Raw genomic sequence first — 13906 nt, 5'->3', positions numbered from 1 at the left:
GCCTCGGACTAAGAACTGTCTGTGTTTGACAGGGTCGTCAATGAGAGAGGGAGTATGCAGGATTCAAGAAAAGGAGACGAGAGGGTGTGACAGATCGGGCGACAGAGAGGAAAGACAGTGGGTTATAGAGCTGGAATGCGCTGACACTAAGGACCTGGCTTCTTCTCTGCATCTGGCCCACCACCTCCTGCTGATCCACAGGTTTGAAGACTCACTCGCTCACGCACACATACATACACACACACACCCACACCCACGCACACAGCTCTGTTTGCTTTGGAGGATGAGCCCAGGAGGCCCTGCCAGGAGAAGCGTACACCTTCCAGGGACCTGTTGACTCTTCCCGCCCCTTCTCTCTATCTCTCTCTCTCTCCTCCTCCTCCCCTTCTGCCTTCCCAAAAGTGCCCTCTTCCCTCTGGCTGCTTAGCCCAGCCTACCTGCTCCAGTCAGGACTCGCAGAGCTGAGTGGGAGACACAGTGAGGAGCCCTGAGACCTGGAATACTCTACCCTTTCACCTACCCCGGACCTGACACTGACAGAGACTGAGAGAGACCGATAGACTGAGAGTCCCAGAGACCTTTCACTGACTTACACCAGAATGTCTAAAGCTTCGAGGCTGGCTCGGCCCTCCTCGGTCGGTGCAGGATCCAAGCTGCCATCCTCCCGTAAGGAGGCTCCGGGAGGGGCCCGAGCCAGGGTGGTGAGTGTGGGGGAGAAGCTGATGAGGGCTGGCAGCGACGGGACCCTGACCAAGCAGAGGGCCCTGGCTGCACAGCAGCCGACAGACAAACAGCAGAGCCAGATGCAATCTCAGACCCAGAGCCAAAGCCACCTAAGCCAGGCACAGACTGGGGACACGGGGGCCCAACCCAAGAGTAGAATCAGCCCGCCTAAAGCCTCGGCCCTCCCACAGGGCTCTATGCACAGTAAGTACTGGACCACACTCATATTGCTTTACCACTGTGAGACTGGTGTGTACACCCTAGTGTCAAACTAGGGACATTGTTGGGTTTTCGTAGCCGGGGCTGCCACCAATAGCTTGTGAAAAGCGAGAATCAACAACCTCTGAATAATCAGTCTCACACACAGAGCTTATGAGCATGTATTCCATTCTGTGTTGTTTTTTTGGTAGTAACTCTTGTACTGTAGTGTCATTAGTGTAATAGTAGCATAGTAATTGTAGTAGTTACAGTGGATGGGTGCTGGTCTAGTTTCAGTAGACTGGTGTTTCCCAAACTCGGTACACAGGACCCCAAGGGGTGCACATTTTGGTTTTTGCCCTAACACTACACAGCTGATTCAAATGATCAAAGCTTTGTGGTTAGTTATTATTATTTGAACCAGCTGTGTAGTGCTAGGTCAACCCTGCAGTAGACATTGGCCGCCAGGGCAGTTTCCTTACACCCGTGCTACTCAGTTTATGACTTGTTTTGCCCTGTGCATTTATCAGTGTGGTTGGCTACATTTCGTTAAGAGAGGATTGGTGGGCTATCTGTTTGTTGTGTGTGTATTGGTCAGACTGGTATGTTGTGTGGTCCAGGATTAGATCTACCTATCAGGGCTCGGCTTCCTGTCCTGTTCATCAGTCAGACTAGTGTATTGTGTTGTGTATGGTCCAGGATTAGATCTACCTATCAGGGCTCCGCTTCCTGTCCTGTTCATCAGTCAGACTAGTGTGTTGTGTTGTGTGTGGTCCAGGATTAGATCTACCTATCAGGGCTCCGCTTCCTGTCCTGTTCATCAGTCAGACTAGTGTGTTGTGTTGTGTATGGTGCATGGATCAGATCAGCACTATGCATCCTATCCTGGGGGATGCTTGGGAGTCGAACACATTCCTCACCTGGTCACATGACTGGAGCCCCGTCACATTGTTGTTATCTCTGTGGGGTGCGGATTAGGGAAGGGTGCAGGGGGTCTGATCCCTCACTTTTGGCCACATCGTCACATTCCCACACCCCAGTGAGCTTAGATTTAGCACAAGAGGAGAGTTGAAGGATGCGTCCCAAAAGGCAGCCTTTTCACTTTATAGTGCACTAGTATCGCCCGGCCCTCGTTAAAAGTAGTGCACTATATAGGGTTAATTTGGGATGTACAATGAACCTGCCCATGGTTTTACCGTGCCATTGTCTTGAAGTCTTGAAGGTTAAGTCTAAACCATAAGCAGGTAGTGTAGGAGGAACTTTTTTAGGAATAAGTTATTCCCTCTGTTAGTTTTGGTGAGTAGCTGGTATTCAGGTACAGGCGTATTGTGTAAACCCTCATGTTTATTTGAATGACAGACTGGCAGTGTTTTTGTTACGCTGCCTACGCCCTCTGTCAGTCAAGATGTTTACTTGCAGTTACACACACATGCACACAAACATTTACATTTACATTTTAGTCATTTAGCAGCCGCTCTTATCCAGAGTGACTTACACCCATTGCATCATGCGCACACTCACGCACGCACACACACACACACACACACACACACACAGAGAGTGTGTATCCCGTTATTTCGGGTGTGAGATCTGAGTTGTGTGTTTCTGGTCTAACTCCGAGACAGTCGGTTGGGGGGAGGGGAGACGGGGGAGAGACAGGGGAGACAGACAGGGATTTGGCAGGGGGGAGGGCGGTGGTAGGAGAGAGGGGAGGTGTGGGTGTGAGTCAAACTTTCGGGTGACAGAAGGAGGTCAGGAATGTGAGCAGGGCATGCTGGGAAGTCTGCAGATCTGTAGCACTGTGTTGTGTGTGTGTGTGTGTAACCCCCCCCCCCCCACACACACACACACACACTCACACACCTCCTTCCTCCCTCCGTTTCCCAGTTGTTCCTCCCTCCAGTATAAAGTCAGGTTGTGGGTTATGAGGGGCAGGTCTGTACTGGAAACCAGATGTCTCCCAGTCTGTGGCTCTGTGTGCTCACTCCAACCTCTTTACACAAACAGACCACTGGCCAGGAGGACTCCTGCCCTTCCTACATGCAAACGCCCGCACAAACACATACACAAGTATTCCTCTACCTCGGTGTCTGTGTCTCTTTCACTCTCTTTTTATTCCTACATGTATCTGTCTCTCCGTCTCTTCCTCTGCCTCTCCGTCTCTGTCTCTTTCACTCTCTTTTTATTCCTACATGTATCTGTCTCTCCGTCTCTTCCTCTGCCTCTCCGTCTCTGTCTGTCTCGGTCTCTGTATCTCTCTTTCTCTCTCCCCCTCTTTCTACTGAAGCGTTCACGTTTTTTACTCATCGCTCTTCTGAACTGAAGAATGACTTTAATCCATGCCACCGCACCACACACTCTAAAAAGACTTTCAAACAGAATACACAATCTGTGTATTGTTGCAGATGGAGGCTTGGAGGAGTCAGCTCCGTGTTTCTCTATGTGAGTCGGAGTGATGATGACGACAAAGACAGAATTCTCTTCACATTTCCTGCTGAGGCCTGCATACAAACGCTGCAGACGCTGTAAATATTCCATTGGTAGAGCTATTTTGGGTGCTGTTGTTGCTTTTTTGACAGCCCTCATTCACTGTCCGCCTGTCTCTCCTTGGAAAGTGCTTCAATGATTTAGCAAATTCTCTAAACAAATACACAGTGGCACTGGGATCATCTTAACCTCGTGTTTATCAGCTCATTTAGGCGGCAGGTAGCCTAGCGGTTAGAAAGGTGAGCCAGCAGCCGGAGTTATCATCATAGCCTCGTACATTTCACCTCTTTATAGACCGATATCATCCATACAGGTTCCTAGGTTGAGCCCAGGTCCCATGTTGTCCTGGTTTCAGTCAAGACATCTAAGGCCAGGCATTGGGCATGAACACATCTGTGTTCCAAAATGGCACCCTGTTCCCTGTATAGTGCATAATGGCCGGAACGGAGCAAGCCATGTGTTTAATGTATTTGATACCATTCCACAAATTCTGCTTCAGTCATTACCTCGAGCCCATTGCCACCAACCTCCTGTGCATGACAGGTGATTCACTTGTTAAATCCACTCATTAAATTCACTCCAATCAGTGTAGATGAAGGGGAGGATTTTTAAGCCTTGAGATAATTGAGACATGGATTGTGTACGTGTGCCATTCAGAGGGTGAATGGGCAAGACAAAATATTTGAGTGCCTTTGAATGGGGTAAGGTAGGAGGTGCCAGGCACACCAAATCAAATCACATGTTATTGGTCACATACACACGGCTAGCAGATGTTATTGCGAGTGTAGCGAAATGCTTGTGCTTCTAGTTCCGACAGTGCAGCAATATCTAACAAGTAATATCTAACAATTCCACAACAAATAACTAATGGAATAAGGAATGGAATGGAATAAGAATATATACATAGAAATATATGGATGAGCAATGACAGAGTGGCATTGGCTAAGATGCAATAGATAGTATAGAATACAGTATATACATATGCGATGAGTAATGCAAGACAAGTAAACATAATTAAAGTGGCATGATTAATTCTTGATTCTACTTGAGACGCATATGTCTCAAGTAGGCACCTGGAAATGCAAATGCGCTACGCTAAATGCTAAATGTACTCGTTAAAACTCAAACCTTGATCAAAATTCACAAGCAGGGTATTGAATTAAAGCTACACTCGTTGTGAACCTAGCCAACAAGTCAGATTTTTAAAATGCTTTTCGGCGAAAGCATGAGAAGGTATTATCTGATAGCATGCACCACCTCAAAATGCCTGAATGCGACGTAAACAAAGACTCTGCTTATCCGACGCAGCACAAAACGCAGAAATAAAATATAAAACATTCATTACCTTTGACGAGCTTCTTTCTTGGCACTCCTATATGCCCCATAAACATCACTATTGGGTCTTTTTTTCGTTTAAATCGGTCCATATATACCCAAAATAGCTTTCTATGGAAGCTGTGTCATTCAGAAAAAAACATCGTTTTTTAACGCTGCATCATTTTTTAAAATTAAAAAAGTCGACGATAAACTTTCACAAAACACTTCGAAATCCTTTTGTAATCCAACTTTAGGTATTAATAAACGTTTATAATCTATCAAAATCATTACAGGGCGATGTATATTCAATAGCTCCTCGTCTGCAAATCAATGGCTGCCATTGTCCACATTTACAGCGTCCTGGTGGAGACTGGAAGAAACGGAAGCCAGATACTTGGATTTTCCAACAAAAAATTCAATTGAAAATGACGACAATGGCGACATCGTGTGGAATTTGTATGAATTGCATGCAGGTCGATATTACATTTTGTCCTCTTTTAACAACCCAAATCAAATCAAATTTTATTTGTCACATACACATGGTTAGCAGATGTTAATGCGAGTGTAGCGAAATGCTTGTGCTTCTAGTTCCGACAATGCAGTAATAACCAACAAGTAATCTAACTAACAATTCCAAAACTACTGTCTTGTACACAGTGTGAGGGGATAAAGAATATGTACATAAGGATATGAAAGTGACTTATGGAAATTATTTTTAGCTTTCAGAGAGCAGTTTTTCTTGCGTTTTTCAATGAAACACACGATCTGTTATAGTCACAGCCGTGATTTAACCAGTTTTAGAAACTTCAGAGTGTTTTCTATCCACACATACTAATCATACTAATCATATGCATATACTATATTCCTGGCATGAGTAGCAGGACGCTGAAAAGTTGCGCGATTTTTAACAGAATGTTCGAAAAAGGAGGGGGTAGAAGTAAGAGGTTTTAAAGTGACTAGTGTTCCATTTATTAAAGTGGCCAATGATTTCAAGTCTGTATGTCAGGCAGCAGCCTCTCTGTACTAGTGATGGCTGTTTAACAGTCTGATGACCTTGAGATAGAAGCTGTTTTCAGTCTCTCGACCCCAGCTTTGATGCACCTGTAATGACCACGCCTTCTGGCTGGTGGCCGGGTGAACAGGCAGTGGCCCAGGTGGTTGTTGTCCTTGATGATCTTTTTGGCCTTCCTGTTACATCGGGTTTTGTAGGTGTCCTAGAGGGCAGGTAGTTTGCACCCGGTGATGTGTTGTGCAGACCTCACTACCCTCTGGAGAGCCCTGCAGTTGTCGATGGTGCAGTTGCTGTACCAGGCGGTGATACAGTCTGGCAGGATGCTCTCAATTGTGCTTCTGTAAAAGTTTTAGGTTTTTAGGTGACAAGCCATATTTCTTCAGCCTTCTGAGGTTGAACAGGCGCTGTTGCACCTTCTTCGCCACACTGTCTGTGTGGGTGGGCCATTTCAGTTTGTCAGTGATGTGTGTGCCGAGGAACTTAGAACTTTCCACTTTCTCTACTGCTGTTCTGTCGATGTGGATAGGGGAGGCTCCCTCTGCTGTTTCCTGAAGTCCACGATCATTTCCCTTGTTTTGTTGACGTTGAGTGAGAGGTTATTTTCCTGACACCTGACATCCTCCTGACATCCTCCCTGTAGGCTGTCTAGTCATTGTTGGTAATCAAGCCTAGCACTATTTTGTTTTCTGCAAACTTGATGATTGAGTTGGAGGCATACATGGCTACGCAGTCATGGGTGAACAGGGAGTACAGGAGGGGGCTGAGCACGCACCCTTGTGGGGCCCCAGTGTTGAGGATCAGCGAAGTGGAGATGTTGTTTCCTACCTTCACCACCTGGGGGTGGCCCTTAAGAAAGTCAAGGACCCAAATGCACAGGTCGGGGTTGAGACCCAGGACCTCAAGCTTAATGATGAGCTTGGAGGGTACTATGGTGTTGAAGAGATTATAGTCAATGAACAGCATTCTTAAGTAGGTATTCCTCTTGTCCAGATGAGATAGGGCAGTGTGCAGTGGTGGCAGGTCGCGTTGGTGGTACTGTATTATCCTCAAAGCGTGCTAAAAAGGTATTTAGTTTGTCTGGAAGCAAGACGTTGGTGTCCGTGATGTGGCTGATTTTTCCTTTTATAGTCCATGATTGTCTGTAGACCCTGCCACTTAAGTCTCGTTTCTGAGCCGTTGAATTGCGACTCCACTTTTGTCTCTCTACCGACATTTTGCTTGTTTGATTGCCTTGCGGAGAGAATAATTACACTGTTTATAATCGGGAATATTCCCAGTCACCTTTCCATGGTTAAATGCGGGGGTTCACTCTTTCAGTTTTGCGCAAATGCCGCCATCTATCCAGAGTTTCTGGTTAGGGTAGGTTTTAATAGTCAGAGTAGGTACAATATCTCCTATACACTTCCTTATGAACTCACTTACCGATTCAGCTTTTACTTCAATATTATTCTCTGAGGCTACCCGGAACATATCCCAGTCCGTGTGATCAAAACAATCTTGAAGCGTGGATTCCGATTGGTCAGACCAGCGTTGAATAGTCCTTAGCACGGGTACTTTCTGTTTGAGTTTCTGCCTATAGGAAGGGAGGAGCAAAATGTAGTCGTGATCAGATTTGCTGAAAGGAGGGCAGGGGAGGGCCTTGTAAGCATTGCGGAGGTTAGAGTAGCAATGGTCCAGTGTTTTTCCAGCTCGAGTGCTACAGTCGAGTTGCTGATAGAATTTAGGTAGCCTTGTTCTCAAATTTGCTTTTTTTAAATCCCCAGCTACAATAAATGCAGCCTCATGATATATGGTTTCCAGTTTGCAAGTCCAGTGAAGTTCCTTGAGGGCCGTCATGGTATCGGCTTGAGGAGGTATATACACAGCTGTGACAATAACCAAAGATAATTCTCTTGAGAGATAATACGGTCGCCATTTGATTGTGAGGAATTCTAGGTCAGGTGAACAAAAATACTTCAGTTCCTGTATGTTGGTACAATTACACCATGAGTCGTTAATCGTGAAACATACACCTGTGCCCTTCTTCTTCCCGGAGAGATGTTTATTCCTGTCGGTGCGACGCACTGAGAAGCCAGGTGACTGTACCAACTCCAACAGCATATCCCGAGGGAGCCATGTTTCTGTGAAACAGAGTATGTTACAATCCCTGATGTCTCTCTGGAAAGCAAACGGTGTCCTGATTTCGTCAAACTTGCTATCTAGGGACTGGACATTAGTCAGTAATATACTCTGGAGTGGTAGGTGGTGTGCGCGCCTCTGAAGTCTGACCAGGAGACCGCTCCGTCTTCCTCTTCTCCAGTGGAGTTGTTTTGGGTCGGCCTCAAATGCCCTGGGTGGTGCGGACAAAGGATCCGCTTCGGGAAAGTTCTATTCCTGGTTGTAGTGCTGATATTGACGTCGCTCTGATATCCAATAGTTCTTCCCAGCTGTATGTAATAACGCTTAAGATTTTCTGGGCAACAATGTAAGAAATAATACATTAAAAAAACAATATATTGCAAAGTTTCCTAAGGACTAGAAGCGAGCCAGCCCTCTCTGTCGGCGCCATCTTGTGACACCGGTTTGTGTCAAGAGCTGCTGGGTTTTTCACACTCAACAGTTTTCTGTGTGTATAAGGAAGGGTCCACCATGCAAAGGACATCCAGCCAACTTGACACAACTGTGGGAAGCATTGTAGTCAACATGGGCCAGCATCCCTGTGGAATGCTTTCATCACCTTGTAGAGACCATGCCCCAAAACATTTTAATTTATTTAACTAGGCAAGTCAGTTAAGAACAAATGATCATTTACAATGACAAACTACCCCGGCCAAACCCTAACGACGCTGGGACAATTGTGCGCCGCGCTTTGGGACTCCCAATCATGGCCGATTATGATACAGCCTGGAATCCAACCAGGGTCTGACACCTCTCGCACTGATATGCAGTGCCTTAGACAGCTGCACCACTCAGGAGCCCACATTGAAGCTGTTCTGAGGGCAAATTGGGTGCAACTCAATGTTAGGAATGTGTTCCTCATGTTTGGTATACTCACTGTATAATTAATATGGTGCCATTTGGGACGTAGCCCACGGCTACAGCAGAGGTACGGAGGTGGGTCTGGCGCTGAAGTTGCGTGGCTGTGGCCGGATGATAAGTGTGTGTGACAGGTGACATTTCGGGCGTGTGTTAAGTCTAATGAATTGACGTAGGCCACAGGGCCAGGACTTTAACTGAAGCTGAAAGCCTATAGTTTTCCCCTGGAAGACCTCTGTAGTCTAGTGGTAACGCACCTGGCCAGTCACATTTGTACTGCTCCCCACCGGAGACTGGGGTTCAATCCCAGCGTCCACTTTCAAATGTACTCCCTCTTGGCTGCTGTGGAAAGCACTGCTCCATCAGAGAAGGCCATGGAGTGTACCAGAACCCAGTTGGCTAAGCTGGACTTTTTTAATGACACATCTGGCAGTGTTAAGGCTCTGGAGCATCTGAGGCATGCACTGATAACAGGAGAGAGAGAGAGAGAGCCACAGAGAGAGAGAGAGACTGCTATTATCAACCAACTAGTCTCCAATCTCCAAGCCCCCACACACTTATCTCTTTCTCTCTCTCCTCTAGCCTAGCTGTGAGTGTTTCATTCTGCCCAGGTTGGTGCTTTGATCCTAAGCCACACTCTGCTTGTTATTGATTCCACGGTGGTCTTGGGTATGAGGTAAAATACACCTACAGGTCATGTCAACTTTCTCAGTTGTTTTTTTTTTTTTTAGAGTGAGGGCAGATGAGTCAAAAGCAGCAAGGGAGAAAAGTTCAAGTCAAAATGTCTACAGTTAGTTATGTCCTTAGTTATCCAGGCAATTGTATAAGGAGGCATCTTTTGTTGTTCTTGTCTAGTGTATGGCGTGCAGACTTTAATAAGGTTGTCTGTGCTTGAATGTGAGGGCATTCACTTCAGTTTCCCGTGAAGCATCAGAGATCAGAATGCACTTTGAGACTGTGTGTGCGTGCGTGTTTTGTGCGCGTTTGTGTGTGCATAAGTGTGTGTGCCAGCATGTGTTTGACCGAGAAAGCACAACTACTGTATAATGTAAGGTCTAAGTGAAAACCACCTATTTGTGGTGTGTGTGTGTGTGTGTCATATGGGGGTAACGCAGAGCAGGCCCTTGCCTGTTCACAGCCTATTATTGTTTGTGTTGCTCTCAATGGTCTGTTAAAGGATTGTATTTCAGATCAAGGTTTTGACACATTACTTCTGGCAGATGGCACAGGAGCGTGCATGGCTGCCTATGGCGGCACCAGGTTATTCCAAGCTTGAACCCTACAAGCGGAGTCATTCCATACATATGTTCCATGGTAGTTTGTTCTCGACTGACGCTTTCTGATTTATGGGTGGAAAAAACACTACGTGAAAACAAGCTAAGACAAGTTCAATCCAAATGCCATTTTAGTTTGAGATGAGATCGGTTTCCTGGAAATCGAAAAAATTAAGCAAAGAAAGAGGATTAGATTAATTAATGCCTCTCATTACCCATAAAGCTCTCTGGTTTATCTAAGATTTAGACTTTGCTGAACTTGACAAACTTTGGCCAGACTGTAAGCTTTATAATAGACCGTCATAACACACTTGCCCACATTAAATGGCCCTCAAAGATTCTTCATTTGTGGTTCCCATCTTTCATTACACATCTCTCACTACACTGTGTTTTGAAATGACTTAATTTGCCTCAGAGTTTGTTTGTATAAATATCTAATGTGTAGCACCATTGACTAAGCAGCGGTTTGGACATATTTTACACAAAGGTCTGCCAAAGGGGAATTACATGGGGAGGGGGGTCACAGACAATACACGGTATGTATTCCAAATGGCACCCTATTCACTATTAGTGCACTACTTTTGACCATAGCCCTATTGATCCTGGTCAAAAGTAGTGCACCACATAGGGAATAGGATGCTATTTGTGATGCTAAGAAGGTTATGAAAAAAGCCTGTGCTAATGCGTTAGTGAGTAAATGGGGGATTGTGATAAACGTCAGACTTTGGCAGACCTCTAGCACAGGAGGAGATGTAATTAGACACCAGATAGGAATAATCTCACAGTCAGACAAACTCAGCCAATGTAGAACTCAAAGACCTCCACTTATGGCGGATTATGGGAAGAAGACGTTGCATGGTTGCCATGGCAGCAGGGAAACTTTCTTCGGAAAGACAAGCCATGTTCAAGAGCATCAAATCTATGATGCATTGTGGGTAAGTTGTGACGAACCAATCTACAAATATTAGTAGTTAGTAGTTAGTTTTTGATGCAAGGTGATTTGTTGATCAGTCAGTCGGGAGTCACCTGCGCTGTCAGCTGCAATGTCAAAAAAAGCCCATACCTTAGTCGACTATAGTCTTGTCAAATCAAATGTATTTATATAGTCCTTCTTACATCAGCTGATATCTCAAAGTGCTGTACAGAAACCCAGCCTAAAACCCCAAACAGCAAGCAATGCAGGTGTAGAAGCACGGTGGCTAGGAAAAACCTCCTAGAAAGGCCAAAACCTAGAGAGGAACCAGGCTTTGAGGGGTGGCCAGTCCTTTTCTGGCTGTGCCGGGTAGAGATTATAACAGAACATGACCAAGATGTTCAAATGTTCATAAATGACCAGCATGGTCAAATAATAATAATCACAGTAGTTGTCGAGGGTGCAGCAAGTCAGCACCTCAGGAGTAAATGTCAGTTGGCTTTTCATAGCCGATCATTAAGAGTATCTCTACCGCTCCTGCTGTCTCTAGAAAGTTGAAAACAGCAGATCTGGGACAGGTAGCACGTCTGGTGAACAGGTCAGGGTTCCATAGCCGCAGGCAGAACAGTTGAAACTGGAGCAGCAGCATGGCCAGGTGGACTGGGGACAGCAAGGAGTCATCATGCCAGGTAGTCCTGAGGCATGGTCCTAGGGCTCAGGTCCTCCTAGAGAAAGACAGAAAGACAGAAAGAGAGAATTGGAGAGAGCATACTTAAATTCACACAGGACACCGGATAAGACAGGAGAAGTACTCCAGATATAACAAACTGACCCTAGCCCCCGACACATAAACTACTGCAGCATAAATACTGGAGTCTGAGACAGGAGGGGTCAGGAGACACTGTGGCCCCATCCGATGATACCCCCGGACAGGGCCAAACAGGAAGGATATAACCCCACCCACTTTGCCAAGCACAGCCCCCACACCACTAGAGGGATATTTTCAACCACTAACTTACCATCCTGAGACTGAGAGTATAGCCCACAAAGATCTCCGCCACGGCACAACCCAAGGAGGGGGCGCCAACCCAGACAGGAAGATCATGTCAGTGACTCAACCCACTCAAGTGACACAACCCTCCTAGGGACGGCATGAAAGAGCACCAGTAAGCCAGTGACTCAGCCCCTGTAATAGGGTTAGAGGCAGAGAATCCCAGTGGAGAGAGGGGAACCGGCCAGGCAGAGACAGCAAGGGCGGTTCGTTGCTCCAGAGCCTTTCCGTTCACCTTCACACTCCCGGGCCAGACTACACTCAATCATATGTCCCACTGAAGAGATGAGTCTTCAGTAAAGACTTAAAGGTTGAGACCGAGTCTGCGTCTCTCACATGGGTAGGCAGACCATTCCATAAAAATTAAGCTCTATAGGAGAAAGCCCTGCCTCCAGCTGTTTGCTTAGAAATTCTAGGGACAATAAGGAGGCCTGCGTCTTGTGACTGTAGCGTACGTGTAGGTATGTACGGCAGGACCAAATCAGAAAGATAGGTAGGAGCAAGCCCATGTAATGCTTTGTAGGTTAGCAGTAAAACCTTGAAATCAGCCCTTACCTTAACAGGAAGGCAGTGTAGGGAGGCTACCACTGGAGTAATATGTTTTGTAACATGTAACATGTACATGTTTTGGTTCAATTCAGGATTCTAGCAGCCGTATTTAGCACTAACTGAAGTTCATTTAGTGCTTTATCCAGGTAGCCGGAAAGTAAAGCATTGCAGTAGTTTATCCTAGAAGTAACAAAAGCATGGATTAATTTTTCTGCATCATTTTTGGACAGAAAGTTTCTGATTTTTGCAATGTTACGTAGATGGAAAAAAGCTGTCCTTGAAACAGCCTTGATATGCTCGTCAAAAGAGAGATTAGGGTCCAGAGTAACGCCAAGGTCCTTCACAGTTTTATTTGAGACGACTGTACAACCATCAAGATTAATTGTCAACAGAAGATCTCTTTGTTTCTTGGGACCTAAAACACGCATCTCTGTTTTGTCCGAGTTTAAAAGTAGAAAGTTTGCAGCCATCCACTTCCTTATGTCTGAAACACTGGCTTCTAGCGAGGGCAATTTTGGGCCTTCAACATGTTTCATTGAAATGTACAGCTGTGTGTCATCCACATAGCAGTGAAAGTTAACATTATGTTCTCGAATTACATCCCCAAGAGGTAAAATATATAGTGAAAACAATAGTGGTCCTAAACGGAACCTTGAGGAACACCGAAATTTACAGTTGATTTGTCAGAGGACAAACCATTCACAGAGACAAACTGATATCTTTTTCCGACAGATAAGATCTAAACCAGGCCAGAACTTGTCCATGTAGACCAATTTGGGTTTCCAATCTCTCCAAAAGAATGTGGTGATCGATGGTAACAAAAGCAGCACTAAGGTCTAGGAGCATGAGGACAGATGCAGAGCCTTGGTCTGACGCCATTAAAAGGTCATTTACCACCTACACGAGTGCAGTCTCAGTGCTATGATGGGGTCTAAAACCAGACTGAAGCATTTCGTATACATTGTTCGTCTTCAGGAAGGCAGTGAGTTGCTGCGCAACAGTTTTTTCATTTTTTTTTGAGAGGAATGGGAGATTTGATATAGGCCGATAGTTTTTTATATTTTCTGGGTCAAGGTTTGGCTTTTTCAAGAGAGGCTTTATTACTGCCACTTTTAGTGAGTTTTGTACACATCTGGTGGATAGAGAGCCGTTTATTATGTTCAACATAGGAGGGCCAAGCACAGGAAGCAGCTCTTTCAGTAGTTTAGTTGGTTTAGGGTCCAGTATGCAGCTTGAAGGTTTAGAGGCCATGATTATTTTCATCATTGTGTCAAGAGATATAGTACTAAACACTTGAGTGTCTTTATTGATCCTAGGTCCTGGCAGAGTTGTGCAGACTCAGGACAACTGAGATTTTGAGGAATACG

At 45.6% G+C, this 13906-nt stretch overlaps 1 protein-coding gene across 9 annotated transcripts in view; it reads left to right on the top strand.

Moving 5' to 3' along the window:
* The window catches only part of LOC139367203 (sickle tail protein homolog), a 225790-nt gene that overhangs the window by 48561 nt on the left and 163323 nt on the right, over window positions 1–13906 (top strand). For 6 of the 9 annotated variants that reach the window (XM_071105375.1, XM_071105374.1, XM_071105373.1 and 3 more), the window contains exon 1: window positions 550–927. The exons of 2 other annotated variants lie outside the window; for them this stretch is intronic. In XM_071105375.1, coding sequence (XP_070961476.1) covers window positions 600–927 — 328 coding nt within the window. In that variant the 5' untranslated portion in view covers window positions 550–599. Of the gene's footprint in view, window positions 928–13906 lie in introns of all 9 variants that reach the window. One more of the 9 variants, XM_071105377.1, reaches the window with a different exon arrangement.

This window comes from Oncorhynchus clarkii, chromosome 15, assembly GCF_045791955.1.
Source record: "Oncorhynchus clarkii lewisi isolate Uvic-CL-2024 chromosome 15, UVic_Ocla_1.0, whole genome shotgun sequence".
NCBI lineage: Eukaryota > Metazoa > Chordata > Actinopteri > Salmoniformes > Salmonidae > Oncorhynchus > Oncorhynchus clarkii.
Note: the sequence above shows the minus strand (reverse complement) of the source record. Positions and strands in the feature narration are given on the sequence as shown.